The sequence below is a fragment of the Haemaphysalis longicornis genome, unplaced genomic scaffold (genome assembly GCF_048455015.1).
Source record: "Haemaphysalis longicornis isolate Haplotype H1 unplaced genomic scaffold, Haemaphysalis longicornis Haplotype H1 scaffold_4, whole genome shotgun sequence".
Lineage (NCBI taxonomy): Eukaryota > Metazoa > Arthropoda > Arachnida > Ixodida > Ixodidae > Haemaphysalis > Haemaphysalis longicornis.
This window is the reverse complement of record NW_027526361.1, coordinates 12324169-12349716: the sequence shown is the minus strand read 5'-3', so window position 1 is coordinate 12349716 and position 25548 is coordinate 12324169. Positions and strand designations below refer to the sequence as shown.

At 50.5% G+C, this 25548-nt stretch overlaps 1 protein-coding gene across 3 annotated transcripts; it reads left to right on the top strand.

The window, feature by feature from the left end:
* Nucleotides 1-157: 157 nt before the first annotated feature.
* Nucleotides 158-23229, top strand: LOC144178263 (venom allergen 5-like). 3 transcript variants are annotated; one of them, XM_077705983.1, is made up of 8 exons: nt 158-288; nt 5573-5660; nt 6472-6641; nt 11442-11539; nt 13089-13213; nt 20460-20597; nt 20957-21234; nt 23014-23229. In XM_077705983.1, the coding sequence occupies exons 1-8, from the start codon at nt 277-279 to the stop codon at nt 23098-23100; spliced, it is 996 nt and encodes a 331-aa protein (XP_077562109.1). In that variant the 5' UTR covers nt 158-276; the 3' UTR covers nt 23101-23229. The 3 variants fall into 3 exon arrangements, with proteins under 3 accessions (XP_077562109.1, XP_077562110.1, XP_077562111.1); XM_077705984.1 differs by lacking the exon at nt 158-288 and adding an exon at nt 5258-5311; XM_077705985.1 differs by lacking the exons at nt 158-288; nt 11442-11539 and having other exon boundaries at nt 5488-5660.
* The last annotated feature ends 2319 nt before the right edge of the window (nt 23230-25548 follow it).

The window sequence follows — 25548 nt, the reverse complement described above, 5'->3', positions numbered from 1 at the left end:
AAGGGATAGAGCCCCCTCGTACACCCAGCATGCCCTGGGCTCCTCCTTCGGTGCAGCAGCGGCGGCGGTGCCTTGGCCTCGTCGTCCTGTCCGGAACTGTACCGGCGCTACAGCTGGCGGCACACGCAGTGCCTCCGGGCCCCGAACTCGTGCCGGCCGCTTCAGGAGGGTGTGTCCGAGGCCGACCGGCAGCTCATCCTCGACCAGCACAACGCCTTCCGCAACCGACTCGCCTCGGGAGGCGAGGCGGCCAGGGGACTGCCCGCAGCTTCCAACATGATGTACCTGGTGAGCAGGCCATCCAGTGGTTGTAATTGCTCCGCACCTTGAGGTCGGCTGACCACATGGCCTTCCTACGTGAGCCCACACATGTGTCTGACACAAAAGCCATTGTCGAGGAAAAGGAATTAAGAGCGGCATAGCTGGGAACTGCCTCAGGTCCTCCCAGAGAAAGTCGTTCTCGCATCGCGTGCCGTCCAGCTTTTCCCGTCGGATGACACGCTTAAGGCAGTCATGCAGGCTGGCTGGATGAAGTGATGGTGTCGGCGGTGCACCGTGTTGTAAAAGACATCAAAGTGCCCGCGTAGGCTCACAGAGGGAGATGGTGAATTGGCCCGTCGAGATGAGAAGATGGCGGTCTTGCGTTACACACCCCGTGTAGCCCACCGACTGAAGATGGTCGCTGGGAGGTTCGATGTTAAGGTTGCTTTCTCCGCACCCAACGATTTTTTTTAATTGAAACAAGGTTTATTAGATCCTGGTGAATGTCATACAACACAATATACAGAAATAGGTCCCAAAATAAACACTGTAGGGGGACCTCTTGGTAGTAAACGCGAGAACTGATATAAAAAGGTACAGAAAATGCAGTCGCGCGTACAGTAGATAAGGTGAAAAATAGGATAAACAAGGCTAATAAATAATATACGTTTGTTTGACAGAAATATTTTCAAAGACATAATACATTGTGGGATCCGTCAACCCCAAGGACGAGACTCGAGCGTCAAGGGGGAGAGAAGTGACCATCGAGGTTAATGGGACGTCGAAGGGAAGAGAAAGAAGCAATGCGTGCACTCGTGAAGCGCGATCCCTGATGATGATGATGCCAGCCAAGGGAGATTGGCAGCAGGCCATCAAATCGATTAGGTTAGCTGGCTGGAGCAGGTTGATGGCGGTCGATGGCGACTGAGCTGTGATCACAAAAAGATTCTACATACATAATTATACAGTGCAACAGATTTAAAGATTGGTCATGAAGAACATAGGCGTAATAATGAATTTTCTAGGCCATCACAGTAAAAAACAGAGCACAAGAATTAGCGGGATAAAAATGTCCTGAATGAGTGTTTAAATGAAAAAAGAGGCGACAGATCTTTAAGTTCAAGGGGGAGACTGTTCCAGTTCTTTATAGCAGCGAATTCTACCATTTGTTTTCTATAGTTTGTGCGTACTCTCGGAAGCAGATAGTTGTGTAGAAGGGAGAACCGTGTGTTGTTAGGATTGGTAAGTTGCTTTCTATTGATTATGTATAAGTATTCCGAATTTTTGGTTAAACGGTAAGCAAATATTCCCAGGTTATACAGAACGAGTTTGTCAACTGTAAAAAGGTTTAGTTTCCGAAAAAGTGGGGGCGCATGCGCGTTGTACTGGCTGGACGTTATCAGTCGTACCACTTGGTTTTGAATGTGCTGAAGGGGGGTGAGGTGCGAATGATAAGTAAGGCCCCAAGACACGATACAGAAGATGATGTTACTATGAACAAATGCATAGTACAGGGAAATGAGCGTTGATAAGTTGAAATATTGACGCGCTTTTAACAAAACTCTGATGCCATATGCCGTCTTCTTTTTTAAATACTGAATGTTGGCAGTGAATTTAAGGGAGCAGTCCAGTTGTACACCAAGAAACAAGCATTGATCGCTTGGGAATATGGGGTAGGAATTAATGAGTATGATCACATTACCGTGCCTGAGCTTACGGTAACTACATAACGTGAATTGTGTTTTAGGTGGATGAATTACTAGCTTATTCCCGTTGGACCACATGCTAAGTTTCCTACGGTCTTTATTTAGCTGCTGTGTTATTTCATCGATATTTTCGTGGGCGGTGTGAATGGTTGTGTCGTCCGCGTAAAGTAGGCAGTCGGCTGGAGATGTTAGGAAGTTTGGGAGGTCATTAATGTAAATTAAGAATAAGATTGTACCAAGAACAGACCCCTGTGGGTCTATTCTTGAGCACACAATGTAGGGCGAATGCCGGGAAAGCCATCGGAAGGAAAGAAAATCGAGCAGATGGGTGTGGTGTCAAGCATGGTAATCAATAATGTGAAATATGCACCAATATGCGAAAATGTGGTAAATTTTACATCGGTCCGACGGGTAGGTGCTTGAACATTCGTCTTCGCTAACATATCTCTTCTTTGCAAGGGACCTCATGTTCTTATCTAGCGACCCATTGCAGAGAGCATGACTGTACGCCTTTGTTGGACAAAACGGAAGTCTTGTTAAGGCATTCTCAACAACGCACTTATGAGGTGGCTGAGGCCTATCTCTTTTGTTAAAAAAAAAAAAAAAACGGAATGTGTCAGCGCCTCGTCCGTGTCTCTCCTAGCGGAAGAGTTTGCCTATCTTCAAGATAGTATTCAGTAAGAAGACTGCGATGTTTCTTGGCGTGGAAAATGGCAGATTTTGTTACGATTAATATGCCAGTTGTTGCGCGTATGGTTGGTCGGTGCGGCGCGTGTGTGGTGCCCAGTACTTTTGCGACTGCTGTGGCCGTTTTTTTTTGTGTGCATTTGTGTGTGTGTGTGTGTGTGTTTGTGCGTGTGCGTGTGCTTGCGTGCGTGTGTGTGTGTATGGTGTGTGTGTGTGGCTACTTCCCCGAAATATGTCTGTCCATCCTTAGCGCGTGAAATGATGCACTCCGTATACGTACACGGGGTCATGTGGGGTATTTAATAAAGCTCCTTAGGGCCTTCATATTTTGATATGACTGCGTGTATTGCCCCGGAGAACGTCTCCCCAGCAATGCATTCGCGTGTACTAGTGAACCCAACAATAAAAAGGTCCGGCGTATAGCAGTCAAGCCCACTTTACCCTCACTTGGTCTTCGTAAGTTTGGCTTTTACAAATTGATGTTGTGTATTGCAGTGAAGTCTCACAACAGCAAATTAGCAACGACGATAAGTTGCGCAAAGGTCCCCCAACGAACAACGATGGTGCTGATGTCGGTGTACGTGAACACGTTGGCTCGTCTGCTTGTCACAATTAGCACTGCTTTTTTTAAGCGAGAGCTTTCTTAGTTGGACCGGTGGCGTTCTGTCAAAAAACTAATGCATTTCCCCGTAGACCGGTTGGCCGACCGAAAAACTCTGATAAGATCTCTGGGCACACTGCGCGCGCGTGGAACCGAGTTTCCTTTGTGTCAAAACGGTTGCTTGAAAATCTCGAAGAAGGAACATTTCTAGATAAGACAATACACGCATCGAACATGAAGGAGTACAATAATACACATTCACCTCATAAACTACGTATCGGTATTGCCCATTCAGATCGTACGACAAAAACAGCGCGCAAACGAACGAGACAAGAGAAAGGAGGGTGCACAACACAAGCGCTGACTCTCAACTGAAGGTTTATTAGAAAGACGAAAGAATTTATACATGAACTGTGCACATGCGTTTGCGCACTGAAAACCAAGGAAGGCACACAGGGAAACCACTGCGCGAAAAAAATTACGCCCACCTCCCCTCGCGGGAACCCTGATGTGATGCGACGCTGAAGGGGGTTCCATTGGGCGTTTCCGTTGGGTCGATTACTCGAATTGCGTGAGCAATCGTCGGGTGATGCGAGAGAGAGAGAGAGCAAGCCTAGCGCGGACGACCGTCGACTGAGAGACCGGCCGGAGCGCGGCACTCGCGCAGCGCGCCTGAAGGTGAGGAGACCGCGGAGAGAGAGGGCGCTGCACATGCGCACAGCGCGCTTGCGCCGCGCGCAGCGCCGCCCACCGGCGGAGTGAGAGTGCGCTGCGCCACGCGCCCGCAGATGTTGGGCGAGAGTGTTCGCTATCGGAGAGAGGAGAGCGAGTGAGCGGAGGAGAGACGCAGCTGTGCGGACGCGGACGACGACGACGCAGGAAGGACAGGGCCGCCGACAAGAGATGCTCCTCTCAGCGTCGCATCTAAAAAACACGAAAGAAGCCTCATGTGCGCATACAGGCCGCCAATTCACTCAAACATGGAGCTGATTACACGTGATTCCTTTTCGTGAAGTGTGATCGACGTGGAACTAAAGCAGTTGTCTTTATCACGGTTGATGTAGAACACTTCTAGAAATTCTCTTCTGGTCTGATTTTTGTGTTTGAATAACACCTCGGTGCTATCAAAAAGTGGCTTGCATCCATGCGGCTTACAAGATTTACAATGGGAAGGCATGTTTGCAGATGCTTCGACTGATTGTAGGGTTTAACGCGCCGAGGCAACGCAGGCGATGAAGCGCGCCGTAGTGGAGGGCTCCGGATTAATTTTGACCTTCAGTAAAGCCTGATGTCTGGCTAGTTGGTGTAACATGCTTTTGAAGGTAAGTTTCGCTTGTAGTGAACACTGAGACGTACACGGGGAAAAAAAAACGTAGACTTTTCACGAGAAGCGCCTACGTTTTTTTCCCGTGTCCGTCTCAGTGTTCACAACAAGCGCAATTTACCTTCAAAAGCATAATTGGGGATCTTTAACGCGCGCCGAAATCTCGTACACACGGGCGTTTTTGCTTTTCGCCTCCATCAGACAAGCGGCCGCCGCGGCCTGGAATCGAACCCACGACCTCGTGCTCAGCAGCGCAATGTAGCCACTGAGCCACCGCGGCGGGTGTTTGCAGATGCTTCATTTTTTTATGGTCCCCTGAGTGCTCCCTCAGCCGAACATTCAGGCAGTGGCCCGTCTGCCCCACGTACGCTTTCCCATACACAACACAGGTTCTACACGGTACGAAGGCGTGTGTGCTTAACAGTGCACTTTTATGGGTTGTTCCCTCGTTTGCGGGCCTTTAATTTTGTTCGTCAACGAACACAATCTGCCTATTTTATTTCTGGCTGAGGACATCACTTCTACGCCATACCGGGATCCAACTTTTTTCAGCCCGCGTGCCATCGCGCAGTGGTTTCCCTGTGTGCCTTCCTTGGTTTTCAGTGCGCAAACGCATGTGCCCATTTCACGTACAAATTCTTTCGTCTTTCTAATAAACTTTCAGTTGAGCGTCAGCTCTTGTGTTGTGCACCTTCCTTGCTGCCGTCCCGTCCGTTCGCGCGCTGTTTTTTCGTAAGGCATGCTTTACCAACTGGCCCACCTGTCAGTTCCACATTCAAGTCGGTCGTAGATACGTTGACGTAGTGCGCAAAAAATCGTCGCGTTGATTCATTCTTTGCGACTGGTGTCTTCGAAGGTTTGACGATCGATTGGACGCACTTTCAGCGAAGGTTTGGCTCTTGTGGCAGTTTTGACGTTAGAAAGCCTTGGTGCTTCTCTCAACCTTCATCAGGAAGGGATGGCAAAGTTTTTTTTCCCCTTCATCCCGCACAGGAGTGGAACGAAGAGCTGGCTGCTGTCGCCCAGAAGCTGGCCAGCATGTGCGCCGTCCAGACGGACTGCGCTGACTGCAGGCGTGTTGGTGAGCCTCCGTTATATGGCTGCTGCCTTGATTTAGGGGCTTTCGCGCCAACGAACACCACACTGCGTTTTTACTGTTGCGTCATTCGGCGTGACCAGTATGTACAGTCTTTGTCAAAATTTTGTGGGCCACGGCGACGGTGGCCGGAGCAGGCGCGCAGCCGAGCTGGGGCGCTGCGCTTGCCACTGCCGGCTGGTTACGCGGCTAGAGAGAGTGAGGGGAACTTTCTCGCTTCCTTTCGCGTAGCGCGATAAGTGCAGCGAGGCCGGTTCCTCAGAGCAGGGATCAGCGCAGGCACTTTGCGCAGCTCTTGTCGCGCCAGACACACTCCTAAAGCAAGAGCAAAAGTTCCCCTCGCTCTCTTTAGCCGCGCAACCAGCCGACAGCGGCAAGCGCAGCGCCCCTGCTCGGCCGCGCGCTTGCTCCGGCCACGGTCGCCGTGGCCCACAAAATTTTGACAAAGACTGTACTTACGTACTCGCCACGCAAGCCCGTGGACCACTAGCGGACCCCACCCTATGCAATCTACCCTCTTCATTTTTGAAAGGCTGATAAAACGTGCCGTACGTTGTTCAAAACAAATGGCCACAAAGAAGTTAGGACCAGTGTTCTCGTGCAATACTACGATCAGCGATGGTATACTAACCTCCTAAATATGAACTACAGTCTCGACGACCAGTGGTCACGGTGGCGTTATAAAAAATAATGTAACTAAAGTAACGAAGTCATGTCTGCATGCGATGCGGTTTTGTTTTCCGCCTGTGTACGGCCTGCAAGCCCTTGCTTTTTTCTGTGCTGTGAACGCTTCCAGAGAGTTTCACGGTCGGCCAGAACCTTTGCAACTATAAGATCCGTTCTCGGACCACGCCACCAGTCTACTGGAGATCCACCATCGCCTACTGGTACGAAGGCATCAAGCAGTTCCCGCCGTCGGCCATTTCACCCTACATCCACAACCACTACTACGGCACCTTCAGCCAGGTACACGTGCTACTGCTAAGTATAACATTCGCGAGGGAAAGATGGTGTCCTCGGCAAGAATAGGAAGGTTCGAATTACCGCGGCCAGGATATTGCCATTTTTGAACAGATATCCTGGACGAGTAGTAAGCATTCAGCCATACGTAAATATGTAGTCAACCATAAGCACAGTAACGAGTTTTATTAAGCTTCACTTTTGAATGCAGTTAAAGCTGGGGCATGTGTCGTGGCACTCGGTTTTCAGAAGTACACGCCGGGCAGGCTTTGTTGTCCATATTGGTTAGCATTTAACAGACGGGCGACATAGCGCTTAAAGGGGCCCTGAAAGGCGTTTTGAGCACACTAAATTGACTAGCGCAATCGTTAGATTGGGTCGTCATCATCATCTGTGCCAAGTATCTCTTTTACGCGCAGCGGAAAGCTCACACTTTGGTTGCAAAGTTTGCCGCTTTTTTCTCACCCTTCCCTTCGTGTTTTTGGACACCGCCATCTTCCCATGTCTACGTCATCGATTCCCAGATGTTCGTCATGAGCTAGACATCCTGGTATTGGGCGGCTTTTTCACGCACTTCTGGCAAAGAGATGAGGTCGTCTGCTCAGCGTCGGCTCGCCGGCTGATCTGCCACCGGAGTGCCGGAGTGCTTGGACATTTTACGACAAACGAGACAAGTGTAAACAAACGCTTAACCGTTTGTATTGAATGCAACAGGACCATAACACGACATGGATATTCTCTTACTTGAGTACGTTCCACAAAGAAAGCGTTGAAGCCCCGTGGCACTTCTTTCTTGCAATCGCAGAGAACGCCCTGAGCGGAATGCCCGGGTTTGACGCATACATTTTATTCAACTTCCAAACAATCCAGAGATGCGTTTCGAACGAACACAACGTCACAACATGCGTTGCAAGTCCGAACCGCGATTGACAGATGATGGGTTGCCTCCTCCTGCCCCTCGTAAATTCGGCACTCACCTCGCGCGCGGTTTGCGGGGACGAACAGCAAGTCACTTAACTCTGGCGCACAAGCCGAGATGGCTTTTAGCCACGCACACTGCACATACCCCATGCGAGGTTGAGTCGTACGCCGCTCGAGAAAGATAATCCAGACCATGGGAAGCACTATCCACCCGCAGAAGCACAACGTCGCATTTCATCGCGAAACAAAGGCGTCCACAACACACACACCATCGCCTCCTGTAACGCCAAACGCATCTCGCACTTCCCAATGAGAGTGAGCGGTACGCCTGCAGTGCCCACATGTCGCGAGGTGGGGCCCCAAGCTGAACCGGGATCACGCAACCGTAACTGACTTCTGGAGCGGTTTGCGCCTTGTTGCCAAGGCAACCGATGTTTGAGATTGTCAAAGAAATGGCGCTCGCTCCAGCGCTAGAAAGCTCAGAGCCGCGCCGGAGCATGTTTTGCCAACGTTGCCGCTCTCCACCACGCGTCGCCCCAAGCTGAACTGGTCACATGATTGAAGCGTTGTGTGCACGAGTTCTGTATCGGTTTAAAACTCCATGGGTTTAAAATGACTTTTTCACATGCCGCCGGCAGGAATTACCACCGCCGCAATATAAGACCCGGCACCAGCGGGGCCACATCTGATACGGCGCTTTTTGGATAAACAGTGCGCTGTGCATCCAAGGGAGCGAGCGCACGATCCTCCCCGTGCGGCTGCGAGTTCGCCGCCGATAGCAACTCCAGCAACGTACACCGCGAAAGGGCAAGGCCAGGCCGCAGCACACATGCGGCCAGATTTTTCGTTCGCTTTTCCAGCCTTGAGCGGAGTGCGGGATTCATGGTGTCAACAAAGCTTGCCCGTAGCAGACGGCAGTGTGAGCAGCGCAATAGCGGAAGTACGTCACCGCCGAGGAGCGCAGCATCATGGGAGGGAAGGCTCTCTCGCCGTCAACAGTGGAGAGTAAGTTGAAAGGAGGAGGAAACGCGGCGCGACGATAATGCGCGGTTTTTGATTTACGATTTCTCAGCTAATACTCATCGCTTTAACAAAATTCTTGCGGGAGGAGATTGCTAATGCATTGCTTTATTTGGTTACATGTACATCCACGCATCGGCGGAAGGTATTTCAGGACCCCTTTAAGCTGACGATGATGATCCTCAACGAACGGCTAATACCTGGTCTTTCCTCCGTCACCTGATCACAGGAGCTTACGCGTCTGTTCAGAGACGGTAGCAAGAAATTTTGCTTGGGGGGGGGGGGGGGAGGCTGAGATTGCACCTCGACCTCCTCCATATGATTTTTCAAGGGATTAAAAATATGTATAATAATTACATAACTATTAACTGAAACGTAACTCAAATTTAGAAGTATTAACCGAAAATACATAACTATTATCTGACTGAAACAAAAAAAGATATTTCATGAAAAATTCACATGTTCCGAAAATTGTGGCACAATCGCTACCACTGCTTGCAAATTTTTGTTTTGTCTACATAAGAAGACCTAACACTTGAAGAAATTGAAAAATTTAAACAACTATAAACAAATGAGGCGTCTTTTTTCGAAATGAGCCAGATCCAGAAACCGAAACTAAGTCGGATAAAACTGCAGTGACAACAAAAAGTCGACAACTTTCTCCTAAAAAAGGGGTCGCAAGAAACTGGTGGAGATAACGCTCTGGAAACGGGTACGCAGATCGTAGTCCGAATCGAGAATGAGCCACATCCTGCTGTTTCACGGATCAAAATGAGCCAAATGCATTTGCCCAATGGGAGTTAAATTTGCTTTTGGCTTGAGTGTTCAGTTTGTTTTATGGGTGCTTTCGGAAGTTTTTATTTTATTGCGTTTCGGAGCTAGCTTATTGTGAATTCAGACGGCAATTAGGACACCGGCGAAAGATCTGTACCCGAACGTCAGCGAGGAAGTGAACGGAAGAAGAAGTAGACGAAATGAAACTGAGAGATGTGAAACAATGATTTCATTTCGTCGCAGCCGTCCCCACGAAATAACTGTGGTTGCATTTATCTTTTACTCCCGTATTTATCATTTTAGTAATTAACTAAATAGCCGCCGCTTACAAGCCCTCGCACCGCCCCTCTGAAAGTACGAACCACTTCATTAAGCTGAAGAAGAATTCTTCGTCAGCTTAATGAAGGCTGCTCATATCTGCTCATATCTTAAGACATGAGCACCCTTCTTGTGAAGTGTTTTGGCAATTCATGGAAAAGCAATGAAGAGCTTGCTTACTTCTTGAGTACCTTCAGGCGTGCCCAAGAAAATTATCCTAGGAATTCGAAAAAAAGCTGCTGATGGTGCCAAGAAGACTCACCTGCTCTCCATGTATAGCTGTACTGTTATTGAAACCCTGTTGTATATTTTTAATGCCTTTTCCAACAAAACTCGATCGCACCATGCTTGAATGTCAATTTAAATAAAATTTTCGTAACAATGCCGCATCAACTTGAGTGCTTCAATTTAATATGAGCCAAATCCAAACTTATCGGCCTAATATTGGTCAAATACACGGAATAATTTTTAATTACTTTTGGCCGTAAACTTCCCTCAGCTGACATGTAAAATTTATCATATAATAGCTTTGACGGCGTTGCATTTAGGTCCGGTAACAAACTTCCACCTGTTTCTCAAATTCGCGTTAGGCGGATCTGGCTCTTTTCGAAAAAAAAAGACGCCTCATATATGCTTAACATGGAACATGGCATGAAAACAAAAAGCATAGCAGTAAAGAACTGCATTAATCCGAAACTAATAAGGCACGGAGCGGACAATTATAAACGTGAAATGCACGAAACAAACAACTTGTGTGTGGACGTTTTATTTTACTGTCGTTTTGTCACCCAAGAATCTTTTTTGCTTAAACTTAATTTCTGTACACATGCCACGCACGGTTAGGGACAAATCTAAACACCTCTGTCTTTTATGCCAATATATTGCGTAGGAGCAGCTTGTAAACTGTCGCGTACTGCGCATAATTGCACCAGAATTTAAAAAACGTCAAAAAAGAGTTGCGATGAAAAAAAGCGGGAAGATGATATTTTAGTCAGGGAAACAAAGGCGTCAGCTGGCAACAATGTGTACATTTATGCAGAAAGCCCGTTCTGCATGGCGCGAATTTACCATAGAGTTAATACTACTTAATTTACCTGCGACTTCGCTGCTGCGGCGCCGTTCGTAGGGCGAAACGACCTATTTTTGTTGCTGTGGCAATAGATAGTTTTGCAGCACGAACAGCGCCGCAGCAGCAAATTCGCACCATGTAGGCGAGCACTGGCTTCCGGCGGCGGCCCTGGTTGCATGGAGGTACTGAAGCAGCCAGGCCTGCGGTTTTTCCGCGAATCTTTTCCGCGAATCTTTTCCGCGAATAGTTTGTTCTGAGCAGCGGTCGCTCTCCGCAGTGCATGCCGCGGAGCGTGAACTCGCAGAACACTCCCGTGGATGAAGGTCTTAATTAAGCGGGTCACCAAGGAAAGTAGCTGCGCTTTCCGGACAGAATTCCGGACAGACAAAATCCTAGGATGGTTGCCGGCGTAGGTGTTGCCTTGGTCGCCGTGCATGACAGCGCTACAATCTTTCGAAGAGTGGGAAGGGGGGGGGGGGGGGGGGGGGCTGAAGCCCCATAAGCCCCCCCCCCCCCCCCCCCTTCCCCCTCCACGCCTCTGTGGTCGGTGCTCGTTTTGTGCGCTATGCATGTCTTGACGGGCCCAGCAAGCCCCACTGTTGCGCGCTTCACACTGTTGCGCATTCGACTAGAAAACTGACAATGGCAACATGCGATGTCAACATTCAAAAATTGCGCAATTGCTTTTTCGTCTGCGCTCGCAGATAATCTGGGCTAAAACGTGGTCGATCGGCTGCGGCTATTCGCTGTTCACCAGGGGGCGTTGGTTCGTGCAGTCGTACGTGTGCAACTATGGCCCAGCGTGAGTTGTTGCACTTCACCTTTTTGCTTCCCCTACGTAAGCCGCAACTACGTCAGCGCACCATCGGTCAGCTTACCTACAAGAGAGGTAGAATTCCTGCCATGACAAGGACTACGCATGAGCTCCGCGGATCCCATGTACGGTGGCAATCACACGTGCCTCAAATTTATTTGTTTTTCTCCCATACCGACAGCGTTTATGTTTATGAAATGTTTGTAAATAAATCAGTTGTTAGTTGCGTTATCGTCCTGCGTTGTTGCTCTTCCTGTCGTCGTTCCCTGGTTCAAAGTTTCAGCACTGTCCCACTCCAGCTATGCAGCACCAAAACTATCCCCCATTGATGCCCAGTTGGTTATTGTTTTTATTCGAAGCTGGAAGACAGTCACGCAATTCGGCCTACATCAGTACATCGATGACGAGGCTCAGGGCCCCCAGCGCATCGTTGATATTGATGCACTAAAGTCTATCAATGCTTCTCTTTTTTCGGATCTGTATTCATCGGAAGAGACATTGCATGTTTCGAAAATGCCACCATCTCCGTTGCTTCTGCAATGCTCTTCTGTAAAATGTGGCTCCGAGTGCTAGTAGTTACAAAGACCCCTGTGCTCTGTTTACCTCTCACCAGTTGTGCGCGTTTGCTAGAGCCATTTTCTGTCTGACATTAACCCTGATATTCTGAGTCCTTCCTCCACTCCAGCCGCCAGTCGAGGAGATCTTTGAAATCGATTTCCCCGTGCATAATCACTGCGAGATCCTCCCCTCTGCAGAGTGGAGGGAACAAATGGAGTGCAGGAGGGACTCTGAATACGGCTCTAAGTTTTTCTGTAGCATCACGTAAACTTTAATATTCTCTTTATTTTGTTCCTATTTTTATTAACGTAGTCGACGTGCACGTTAGAGTTATTAGAGCACTGCCAAGGCCATAATACTGCATTATACCTATGCATTATAAAGACTGTTCTGTTCCCATCTAGGGGCTCCTATTCACCACCCTCTTTGCAGCTAACTTGCAAAAGCTTGGCATCAATGACCTTCGTCACTGGTAACTGCAGAAGATTCGTTCTCCTGCGGATACAACCCAATCGCACGGAACCGATTTGCCTTTTCGTGTCCTTTGCGTCTTGAGAAACAGGCGCTAACTTCCAACTAAATTAAAGGAAGGTTAGCGCCCGTCTGTTGTACTGTGTTCCTTCATCCCGTCTTTTGCTCCAGGGGCGGAGTCCGGTTTTTTCTGAAGGGGGGGGGGGGGGGGGTCAGCTAATGATGATGATGATTATTATGGCGATAATGATGAGGAGGAGACGGATAGTAGCCTTTTTTATTTACCGAAATGTCGGAAAACCAAAAATACAAGAAATAGAAAAACGCCATCAACTAGAATTTTCCTCTTCTACCTGAGGGGTCATCTTCTCGGGGTATAAATTCAAAAATTAAGTGGGGGTCAGGACATCCGTACCCCTCCTCCGGATCCACCAATGGTTTCTTCAGCATGTTCCACCAACTCGCCAACATCAATTTTCCGCTGAGACTCGTTATTTTCCCCTCGCAGCGGCAACTACCTCAACAGCCGTGTCTACAAGCCCGGCGAACCGTGCACGCAATGCCAGCCCGGGACAAGGTGCATGGGAAACAGCAGCTACTGGGAACGCGACTCCCTCTACGGATCGCTATGCAGTAAACACCGCGTCTTCTTCGTGCAAATAATAGCTGTTTCCTGGCCCAGAGCGGCAAATATCGAACACCTCGAATTCATGGAAGGTTTCGCATGCGAATGCTAGAAATATGCACACAACATTTACGCGAAAACATGATACTACACGTAGGAACGAAATATCTAGGCTTTGAAGTTTGTCATCATCATCATCATCCTATCTACGCCCACTGCAGAGCAAAGGCCTCTCCCATTAATCTCCAATTATCCCGGCCTTGTGCTAACTGCGACCAAATTAGCCCGCAAACTTCTTGATCTCATCTGCCCATCTAACTTTCTGCCGACCCCTGCCACGCTTGCCTTCTCTAGGGATCCATACCCTTAATGACCAACGGTTGTCTTGCCTTCGTATTACATGCCCTGCCCACGCCCATTTCTTCTTCTTAATTTCTACTAATATATCCTTAACACGCGTTGGTTAGCTGACCCACTCCGCTCTCTTCTTGTCATTTAATGTGACACCTATCATCTTCCGTTCCATTGCGCGCTGAGTCGTCCTCAATTTAAGTTGAACCCTCTTAGTGAGCCTCCAGGTTTCTACCCCGTAGGTGAGTACCGGTAAGATGCAGCTGTCATACAATTTCTTCTTCAGGGACAGCGGTAGGGTGCCATTCCTTATCTGAGAACGCCTGCCAAAGGCACTCCACCCCATTCTTATCCTTCGAATTATCTCTGCCTCATGGTTGGGATTCGGGGTCACAACTTGGCCTAAGTAGATATATTCGCTTACCACTTCCACTGCCTCGCCATCTATCTCAAACCGCTGTGCTCTCCCGAGGTTATTGATCATTTTTTTTACTTTTCCCCGTATTAATTGAAGTTTGTAGATACCGAATCAAATGTGTGCTCCCCGTTGAAACAGCTAATTTGCAACCCGTAAGGCTGGATTCGGTCTAATAAGGCATCAGTCCTTTGTATGAGAGATATTGCTACGCTTTGTACTGGAAGGATTGTTTTAAAAATAAAAAAAGTAATTCGTACAGGTTGCACAACGTGTGCCCAGCATGTATTGGATCCCTTTGTGCAAATAATACTTGCTTTCAGGCATCGTCAATGCATCTTGCCTTAACTGAGCCTGTATCGGCGACCATAGCAGTAGTTAAGCATCTGCACAGGTCACTCGTGCACCAACAGCGCTGTATGAACATGCCCGAAGGAGAACGTAATCTTCAATGTGCGGTTAAAGGCACTTGTAATCTGTCAGCTGGCTGTGTGAAATTTTTCGCACTTACCAACTATTTCTGGCGACATGCAGTTCGTTGAAAAGTTCTTCCCTTTGATCTTGATTAACACTTGGGCTTGAAATTCCCTTAGCATACCCAACCCATATTTTTCTGTGTACCTGGGTGCGAGCGTCTACACTTTTACCAAATATTTCAAACAGACGCAGAGCATTTGTCAGCAAGAATTTAACCGAGTCCTTAATACACAACCAAGGCCCATTCTCGATCTCTTTATATGCAAAAGAAATTTAGTGCAGAACAGACAAAACGCGTAGAGCATTTTGTCTATTCTGCGCTAACTTGTTTTGCGAATAATATGAACCAACTACCCCAGCAGTGAGTTCTGTCAATACACCTTTTCAGTATTTGTGTTCCCTAAATTGAGCCAAAATTACAATTACAATATTCTAGTGCAACATGCTGGTTTCAGCTCAGAAAACATAAAATAACTTCGCAGTCCTGGACATTCCTGTAAACAATAAGTAGCCCAGCTCGAATTACAGCTCAGCTGTCTACTTCTAGCCCTTGTATACCTGTCCCGCTTTCGTTTTCGGGAGGAATACCCAAGCTCGTGGGGGAGCTTGGGTATTTAATACCCAAGAGGGGGAGCTCGTGGAGGGCATATTTGTATGCCATTTGGATGAGCCGACTAACCTTATCTAATTCAAAGGGAGAAGGGTTCAGGTAGAAGAGGAAGTACGCGATCCTACTGATAATAAAGATTTTAATCAGCTGGATCCTCTCCTCCTCCTTGAGACCCCTTCGGCGGTCGGAAATTCGTCTGATGAGCACTATTGAATAACGTTTGAATAACGTTATAATATTCAGCCGCCTAACCTGGCCCTTATCAAGGGGCCAAGATCCGCCAGAGACAGACTTCTTACGTACAGAGAAATCATCGTTGTTACAACCTCATCTGCCGTAGGTACCTCCCGGCTCACGTCAACCTTACTGGTTTGCAAGAACGCATGTGGCGTGACTGGCGTCTCCCCCAGACAAACACATTCCCTAATGTCGCTATTAGTTACCGAATACACCCTTCACTATTTTCCAGAATGTTCTGCATGTGGCGCCCTCGCCACCCTTCCCCGCATCTTCTGGGATTCCTTTCCCTTAATTTCCTGTGGTGAGCAGTGGGAGGAGGCGCTGCGCAGCTCAGGTCTATAACTCAGATCTATATAGCTCAGACCTAGACATACAAACCTCCTTAGTCACCAGATCTGCCGATATAGCCGCCCGGCACAAGCCAGTGCCCACAACCGTTCCCTGAGCCACATAAAGATCAATAACTCAATAAAAAGTTCTATCTCACTCTCTCCTCCCTCACCCAGCGAGCTTAAGAAAGCCTGCGAAAGGAACGCGTCAGTGTACAGAAAGCCGGCTAGAAAAGGTGCGGTACGGAAGCAGCCGGGTAAGGTTGAAAGGGTGGGGAGACTGTCGGCGTTGGCGCTAGGGTGTTTATTAAAGCTGTCGGGAGGATCAAAGGGCAAGGCGCCGCAGCCTCCGAGGCGCGGTAGTGGAGAGAGTTTGGCGTTGGGGCTAGCCACAAAGAGGGGGAGAGGGCGCAGCAGAAGTCGAAGCGCGGGCGAGGGTGGAGAGAGTGTGGCGTTGGCGCTTGAGTGTTTATTAGAGCTGTGGGGAGCGGCAGAGGGCAAAGCGCGGTAGCCTCGAGGTGCGGTAGGTGAGAGAGTTTGGCGTCGGGGATAGCCACACACAAGGGGAGAGGGCGCAGCAGAAGTCGAAGTGCGGGCGAGGGTGGAGAGAGTGTGGCGTTGGCGCTTGGGTGTTTATTAGAGCTGTGTGGAGGGGCAGAGGGCAAGGCGCGGCAGCCTCTGAGGTGCGGTAGGGGAGAGAGTTTGGCGTCGGGGATAGCCACAGAGAAGGGGAGAGGGCGCAGCAGAAGTCGAAGCGCGGGCGAGGGTGGAGAGAGTGTGGCGTTGGCGCTTGGGTGTTTATTAGAGCTGTGTGGAGGGGCAGAGGGCAAGGAGCGGCAGCCTCCGAGTCGCGGTAGGGGAGATAGTTTGGCGTCGGGGATAGCCACAGAGAAGGGGAGAGGGCGCAGCAGAAGTCGAAGCGCGGGCGAGGGTGGAGAGAGTGTGGCGTTGGCGCTTGGGTGTTTATTAGAGCTGTGTGGAGGGGCAGAGGGCAAGGCGCGGCAGCCTCCGAAGCGCGGTAGGGGAGAGAGTTTAGCGTCGGTCGGGGATAGCCAGAGAGAAGGCTGAGAGCGCAGAGCAGAAGTCGAGGCGCGGGCGAGGGTGGAGAGGGTGTGGCGTTGGCGCTTGAGTGTTTATTAGAGCTGTGTGGAGGGGCAGAGGGCAAGGCGCGGCAGCCTCTGAGGTGCGGTAGGGGAGAGAGTTTGGCGTCGGGGATAGCCACAGAGAAGGGGAGAAGGCGCAGCAGAAGTCGAAGCGCGGGCGAGGGTGGAGAGAGTGTGGCGTTGGCGCTTGGGTGTTTATTAGAGCTGTGTGGAGGGGCAGAGGGCAAGGCGCGGCAGCCTCCGAGTCGCGGTAGGGGAGAGAGTTTGGCGTCGGGGATAGCCACAGAGAAGGGGAGAGGGCGCAGCAGAAGTCGAAGCGCGGGCGAGAGTGGAGAGAGTGTGGCGTTGGCGCTTGGGTGTTTATTAGAGCTGTGTGGAGGGGCAGAGGGCAAGGCGCGGCAGCCTCCGAAGCGCGGTAGGGGAGAGAGTTTAGCCTCGGTCGGGGATAGCCAGAGAGAAGGCTGAGAGTGCAGAGCAGAAGTCGAAGCGCGGGCGAGGGTGGAGAGGGTGTGGCGTTGGCGCTTGAGTGTTTATTAGAGCTGTGTGGAGGGGCAGAGGGCAAGGCGCGGCAGCCTCTGAGGTGCGGTAGGGGAGAGAGTTTGGCGTCGGGGATAGCCACAGAGAAGGGGAGAGGGCGCAGCAGAAGTCGAAGCGCGGGCGAGGGTGGAGAGAGTGTGGCGTTGGCGCTTGGGTGTTTATTAGAGCTGTGTGGAGGGGCAGAGGGCAAGGCGCGGCAGCCTCCGAGTCGCGGTAGGGGAGAGAGTTTGGCGTCGGGGATAGCCACAGAGAAGGGGAGAGGGCGCAGCAGAAGTCGAAGCGCGGGCGAGAGTGGAGAGAGTGTGGCGTTGGCGCTTGGGTGTTTATTAGAGCTGTGTGGAGGGGCAGAGGGCAAGGCGCGGCAGCCTCCGAAGCGCGGTAGGGGAGAGAGTTTAGCCTCGGTCGGGGATAGCCAGAGAGAAGGCTGAGAGTGCAGAGCAGAAGTCGAAGCGCGGGCGAGGGTGGAGAGGGTGTGGCGTTGGCGCTTGAGTGTTTATTAGAGCTGTGTGGAGGGGCAGAGGGCAAGGCGCGGCAGCCTCTGAGGTGCGGTAGGGGAGAGAGTTTGGCGTCGGGGATAGCCACAGAGAAGGGGAGAGGGCGCAGCAGAAGTCGAAGCGCGAGCGAGGATGGAGAGAGTGTGGCGTTGGCGCTTGGGTGTTTATTAGAGCTGTGTGGAGGGGCAGAGGGCAAGGCGCGGCAGCCTCCGAAGCGCGGTAGGGGAGAGAGTTTAGCGTCGGTCGGGGATAGCCAGAGAGAAGGCTGAGAGCGCAGAGCAGAAGTCGAAGCGCGGGCGAGGGTGGAGACGGTGTGGCGTTGGCGCTTGAGTGTTTATTAGAGCTGTGTGGAGGGGCAGAGGGCAAGGCGCGGCAGCCTCTGAGGTGCGGTAGGGGAGAGAGTTTGGCGTCGGGGATAGCCACAGAGAAGGGGAGAGGGCGCAGCAGAAGTCGAAGCGCGGGCGAGGGTGGAGAGAGTGTGGCGTTGGCGCTTGGGTGTTTATTAGAGCTGTGTGGAGGGGCAGAGGGCAAGGCGCGGCAGCCTCCGAAGCGCGGTAGGGGAGAGAGTTTAGCGTCGCGGATAGCCAGAGAGAAGTGCGACTGCGCAGAACAGAAGACGAAGCGCGGGCGAGGGTGGAGAGAGTGTGGCGTTGGCGCTTGGGTGTTTATTAGAGCTGTGTGGAGGGGAAGAGGGCAAGGCGCGGCAGCCTCCGAAGCGCGGTAGGGGAGAGAGTTTAGCGTCGGGGATAGCCAGAGAGAAGTGCGACCGCGCAGAACAGAAGACGAAGTGCGGGCGAGGGTGGAGAGAGTGTGGCGTTGGCGCTTGGGTGTTTATTAGAGCTGTGTGGAGGGGCAGAGGGCAAGGCGCGGCAGCCTCCGAAGCGCGGTAGGGGAGAGAGTTTAGCGTCGGGGATAGCCAGAGAGAAGTGCGACCGCGTAGAACAGAAGTCGAAGCGCGGGCGAGGGTGGAGAGAGTGTGGCGTTGGCGCTTGGGTGTTTATTAGAGCTGTGGGGAGGGGAAGAGGGCAAGGTGCGGCAGCCTCCGAAGCCCGGTAGGGGAGAGAGTTTAGCGTCGGGGATAGCCAGAGAGAAGTGCGACAGCGTAGAACAGAAGTCGAAGCGCGGGCGAGGGTGGAGAGAGTGTGGCGTTGGCGCTTGGGTGTTTATTAGAGCTGTGGGGAGGGGAAGAGGGCAAGGCGCGGCAGCCTCCGAAGCGCGGTAGGGGAGAGAGTTTAGCGTCGGGGATAGCCAAAGAGAAGTGCGACCGCGCAGAACAGAAGTCGAAGCGCGGGCGAGGGTGGAGAGAGTGTGGCGCTGGCGCTTGGGTGTTTATTAGAGCTGTGGGGAGGGGAAGAAGGCAAGGCACGGCAGCCTCCGAAGCGCGGTAGGGGAGAGAGTTTAGCGTCGGGGATAGCCAGAGAGAAGTGCGACCGCGCAGAACAGAAGTCGAAGCGCGGGCGAGGGTGGGGAGAGTGTGGCGTTGGCGCTTGGGTGTTTATTAGAGCTGTTGGGAGCGGCAGAGGGCAAGGCGCGGCAGCCTCCAAAGCGCGGTAGGGGAGAGAGGTTAGCGTCGGTCGGGGATAGCCAGAGAGAAGGCTGAGAGTGCAGAGCAGAAGTCGAAGCGCGGGCGAGGGCGGAGAGAGTGTGGCGTTGACGCTAGGGTGTTTATTAGAGCTGTGTTAAAGGGGCAGAGGGCAAGGCACGGCAGCCTCCGAGGTGCGGTGGGGGAGATAGTTCGGCGTCGGGGATGGCCAGAGAGAAGGGCGAGAGCGCAGAACAGAAGTCGAAGCGCGGGCGAGGGTGGAGAGAGTGTGGCGTTGGCGCTTGGGTGTTTATTAGAGCTGTGTGGAGGGGCAGAGGGCAAGGCGCGGCAGCCTCGAGGTGCGGTAGGTGAGAGAGTTTGGCGTCGGGGATAGCCAGAGAGAAGTGCGACAGCGCAGAACAGAAGTCGAAGCGCGGGCGAGGGTGAAGAGAGTGTGGCGTTGGCGCTAGGGTGTTTATTAGAGCTGTGTGGAGGGGCAGAGGGCAAGGTGCGGCAGCCTCCGAGGCGCGGTAGTGGAGAGAGTTTGGAGTCTGGGCTAGCCACAAAGAGGGGGAGAGGGCGCAGCAGAAGCCGAAGCGCGAGCGAGGGTGGAGAGTGTGGCGTTTGCGCTTGGGTGTTTATTAGAGCTGTGTGGAGGGGCAAAGGGCAAGGCGCGGCAGCCTCCGAGGCGCGGTAGTGGAGAGAGTTTGGCTTGTAAGTGGGAAAGGCCCATCGGAGGGAGCAGAAAAGAGTTTGGTCTCGCAGCAGAGCGCATGAGCTACTACGTGAAGCACAGCTGCAGCAACAACTGTGGGAAGTGGCGGTGCAAGTGGAGGAGCATCAATGTGACATGGCCGGCACCGGCTGCACTTTACTTCAAAATGGGTAGGCCACGCATCATAGCTACTCCCGAAGAACAGGCAAATTACTACCAGCAACGTCCTCAGCTGGGACAGGTACGGGCTCGGCCGCACCTTACAGCTTTGCCGCACGATGAACCATTCGTAGGGGGTGCATCATTGCATGGGCGCATTTTTACGGTACATTAGATTTAAATTTTTTTTTTACCGCCAACGATTAAATATATTCTTCATTTGCGCCGCAACTGCAAGTTTTCATGAGCGCCGACACTGACTTCCAGCTTCCTCTTGTGCTTTTTCTTTTCATATGCTTCAGAGTCGGAGACTGCCGACGGGCCCCAGGTGACGTTGCCCCCGGGAACTATCTTCTATTGTAATTTCCACGAGCCGCGGATGGACTGTCTAATCAAGGAAGAGCCGTACGGCAGCTTTCAAGTGCGTCGCCTGATCGGTGGTAATGCACACTTCCTTATGCGATTAGACTTCTGATTACCTCAGAAAGTTCACTCTGATGTGGTATTCGCAAAGGAAGAAGAAAGAAAACTTTATTAAGAAAGGATGGCCCGAATCCGCTGGGGATTTCGTGGAACCCTGGAACCCTGGAAATTTCGTGGAGATCTGCCGCCGTTCCTTTCTTTTTGAGGGAAGGGGTTCAAAATTTGAGTTACCAATATGTAGTCCGAAATTTCAGCCCCGTAGAGCCATTATTGCTTACATCGAAGCTGTAGTCATTTGTCCTGCTCATGAACTTTTCAGCTTTGTTCGCGATGTGCTTTGTTCAGCCCAAAGTTGAGGCGAGGTCCTCCCGATCAGGTGGCGGCTACTTGACTGCCACCGTGGGACCGAACGAGTCGGCAGCCGTGAGCCTGGACCGCGTGCTGGCCGTGCCGGACAACGACAGCACCGCCTCGTGTTGTCTGCGCTTCCGTTTCCGCAAGGGGCCCTTCCGCGACGGAGCAGGCGGCTCGGCAGCACTGCACGTGCGCCTCTTCGTGCTCGGCCGGAACGTAGTCCGGAGTAGCGCGCTAAGCCGTCACTACACCGACTGGACACCCTACAGCATAACCATCCACAGGGCCACCAAAGTGCAGGTGAAAAGCGGTGCACCGCCGCTCTTATGTGCAGGCAGCGCCTGGAAACCTTGTGACAGGAGTGCACAGAAGTGGCTTCTGTGGCCGTGTTTTAAAGGGACCCAGAAAAGCTTTGTGAAGGTGGCAATCACATGCATTCAGGTGGTAGAACACATAACGGGGGATTTTTGAGCCAAGTGTGAGCCCCATACGTTGTACGGATAATTTCTAAACAATTTTTGAAGATCGCCTTTCTCAGCCGATGAGCGCGCCGCCGCAGCGAGCCGACCACGGCTGACGCAACGGCGATCGCGGCTGACGCAACGGCGAGGCGCCCCCCTGATTCGGCCGATCGTCGGTCGCCGGCAACGTCACCGAGGAATTAATCAATTTAACCCAAAATTTTGATTCCCCGCTAAATTGTGTGTTTCGTGACGTTTGCGATAACGTATCCAGAGCAGGTGTTCAAGCGAATGCTAGTGCGCTCTTTAGTCTGCACCAAACTGCTTAACACCTTCTTTACCATCACTTCTTCTAGATGGCGCCACCATGCCGCTCAGGAGTGCTGTCCGCACTCGCTTTGTTTCCGACCATATGTTAACACTTGGCTTGTTTTTGCTACGGTTATGGCTTGCTGCGGTTGGTATACTCGGTTACAACTCAAGAACGGCACCACATCATGTAGTGTATCGCTTCGCCAAAGCGCCGGACCCGTGACGTCAGTTCGCGCGCGTTTTGAAAGGGGTTTGCTATGAATGCGTGATATCGTCTGTCTTGTCTCACGCAGTTTGTTTGTCGTCACTGGAGTCGTTTATAAGCATATTAAGTCCAAAAAATCACGGGAACGGCTCACGCCATGTTCAAAATATTCCCAGTAACGCCCTACTTGCGCCGCGCGGAGAAACATCCGGCTACGGTGATAAGGCACAGCGGCAACTTCCGATGCCGTTCTTAAGTTGTCACCGAGTATAGTAATCGTTTCAGGAAATATTGGGTATACTTGACAAACAGGGTCACGTAAGACAATGTCGCTTACGCCAGTACCGACAGTATCGTGCGACACAACCCCAAAGCTGCAAATAATCTAAAAACGTTGAGACTGCTGTGCAACTATAACAAGTATAATGCGTGCAGTACGAACACAAACACACACCAGTGCTTCTATGTTTATATGTACTTTTGTAACTTCCATTGGTTACTCCACTATTTTTACTGCTATAAAATGAATATGCATTAAATTTAAGCGCAAATATGTAGCTTGTTCTGCAAGTTTATAAGCTTTGCCCAACTTGCGTTTGCTTTTTTCGGCCTCAGCCGATCGCACAGCTGCCCATAATACGTCATAGGTTCTAGTGCAGGAAATGAGCTAGTCGGTCGCATGGCCATTTTCTTATTTCCTAATTATATAGCCTATATTAGTGAAGTTCGCGTTAAAATTGGTGTCAGTGTTATTCCAAAGAGGCAATCTTTTGACTCAACCAAACATCCATTTTGTCTGCATGGCCCCTTTAAACAGTCAGTTGAGTGAAGCACTGTACCGCAGTGGCATTAGCAAGTTCTTTTAGCAAGCATTAGCAAATATTTATTTGACACGCACTTTACTGCGCTGGCTCTGTGGTGCTGGTGGTAGTTCATTTTTATACTAGGACTTGCTGTTGGACTAGCTATATAGTGGTGCTAGGAAGTAATATACTAATTTTTTACGCTATCAGAGCCCGTACTATGTCACATGCTTACTCCTGAACTCTGATGCCCGCATTGAATAATAATAATAATAATAATAATAATTTTCTGGCGCAGTTGACGCTGGTGCTGCAGGTGGCTGCCCACAGCGCTCCACAGTACTTCGACCTGACTGACGTGCTGCTGACCAGAAACCCCTGCTGACCCCGCCTGCTCATGTGCTGGCAACGAGATGCGCTTCTGCACACCCACGGATATGAATAATGAAATTGAGATGACTGTTGATCCTTTGAAGGACACAACGCTATTGAGAAATAACCGATGTGCAGAAACAAATGCTTCAAACTTTATCTTTCTCGTTCCAATAACCGAGCATTATAATATACTTCAATACTTAGTGAAAACATGCTACAGCTAAAGCTGTATATCCCTTTACGGCCCAGCAGCCCACACAAACGTGTGGGTCAACAAATCGTTTACTAAGTGGCACCTGTTTCGGTTTCAGTTTCACAGCCCTTGGTAGTCGCTGCGAACGCTTCCGAGACTTTATTGGTTTCGTTAGTTCACTCATGTCGCCACCAGGGGGCGAGAAATCGCACATTAAAAACGGCGCTCAAGCCAGCGCTAGCCGCCTTCAAGATGAAAACAGATATTTCTTCTTGCTATTCTCGTATTTTCTGAATAACAAGTGTAAGACCCGACTTGCAGGACTTGGAAAAACGCGATTGGCTAAAAAATACACCCGCTCCCTTCGTCTTCGTTCCGTCATCACGCTTGAAAAATGCACCCACACATATGTGTGGGCTGGGCTTTTGTCGTCACGAAAATTTTGCTGGGCACTACAGGGTGGCGGGCTCGTGCCCTGCAGCGCTAGCGATAAAAAATTTTTCTTCCTTTCTTCGTGTCTCATTTATTCGATGTTTTGTGCTGGCTCGTTGGTAATGTTTTCTCGCGCCTGAACCTTAAACTAGTTCCGTAATTACTTGTAAAAAAATAATTATAATTATTAATTATATTAATTAAAACTTCATTATTATTGATTTTACAAAAATCCCATTTATAATATAAGTACTCCTGAAAACATTGTAAAACTCGTAAATAAAAAATTTCCCCGCATTTTCCCGAGGGGAAGAATGTGAAAGTGCGAATGCACGAGTTGAATTTGCGCGGTTCGGTAATGTTCGCGAAAGAGAGATCACACACACACACACAACTACAAAGAAAGAAAGATGCATTTATTCACAGACACCTAGTTGTGTTGTCGTCGTACTTGATTGCTAGAGCGGATCTCAGCTTTGAAATTTCGTGTCAGTACTCCTTTAAGCGGGTGCATTAGCCCTTCTCACGCCCGATTCCTGGCCAATCCCCCACGTGGGTATGTGCCATGCACAGAAACCTATTTGTGTTGTCGTTGTACTTGAGTGCTAGAGCGGATCTCAGCTTTGCAATTTCGTGTCAGTACTCCTTTAAGCGGGTGCATTAGCCCTTCTCACGCCCGATTCCTGGCCAATCCCCCACGTGGGTATGTGCCATGTCAGCGGCCAGGCAGCGCGCGCCCATCTCCCCCCGTTGCCAAGGAAGACGAGGAGATTCCTGGCCAATCCCCCACGTGGGTATGTGCCATGTCAGCGGCCAGGCAGCGCGCGCCCATCTCCCCCCGTTGCCAAGGAAGACGAGGAGCGCGCGCACCCGCAGCTGTTGCTATGTGGACGGACGGCGGTCACCGGAATTCAGGGTCGCTTATTAAGTGCATTCGCACTTAAAACGTAAAATTAATGCAGGTTTCCTGCGCCTGGTGCCATTTTTAAGGTATTCTTACTACCCGCAGATCACACGAATGTGGGTTTGTTTTGTGTGTGAAATACTCTGCGCTTTCTATTTTCATTTGTCGAAGCATGATTAAGGGAAAATACACAAAATTTATTTACTTGTGGCCTTTTTTTCCAAAATCTTTTTGCTGGGCAGGAAAGGGTTATGGGAACATGCATTAAACGCTGCTGTGCATGTAGTGGTGCCCCAGAAGACCACTGCGGCAAGGCCATTTTGGCTTTGTCGCCTAAGTTCACTGTGAAGCAACATAAGCGGTGTATGCCAGCGCTAATGATGATGCAATCTGCATGTCCATCACGTGGTCTCATACAGCTGTTGGGCAAAGGTCATCATCAACATCACTGAAAGGGCGCTGTAAGGCCACTGACTCAGAAAGTTTCCATCATGACATGGTAATGTGGCAGATGCAAACCTCTACCGAACGGGGTTGACGCCGCCAGAAGAGAATTTTTTCTTTTTATTGAAAAGATGTTTTCTTTAATAAATAAACAAAAGAATTGAGCTGATTATGCAAGTAATTAGCGATTTACAAGTATGCCATTAGTTATGTCATGAGGCAATAAAAAGTTTAAATTCCAGAAGAGAGAGAGAATAAAAATTTTTTTGCTTGCTTTCGTAAATTTTGGAAAGCACTGATCCCATATACAATACCGCTTGTAGAGCAAGTATTTTTAGACTTACAGCCATGTCATCAAACTAGGACTTCGGCCCTTGGGGCCACCCAGACGTCAGTCTGGCCTTCACTGCAACGCCTTTTTCTTTATAAAAAACGAACACTCGCGATATCTATCGAAAGGGGCATTCTTAAAGGAGCCATGAAGA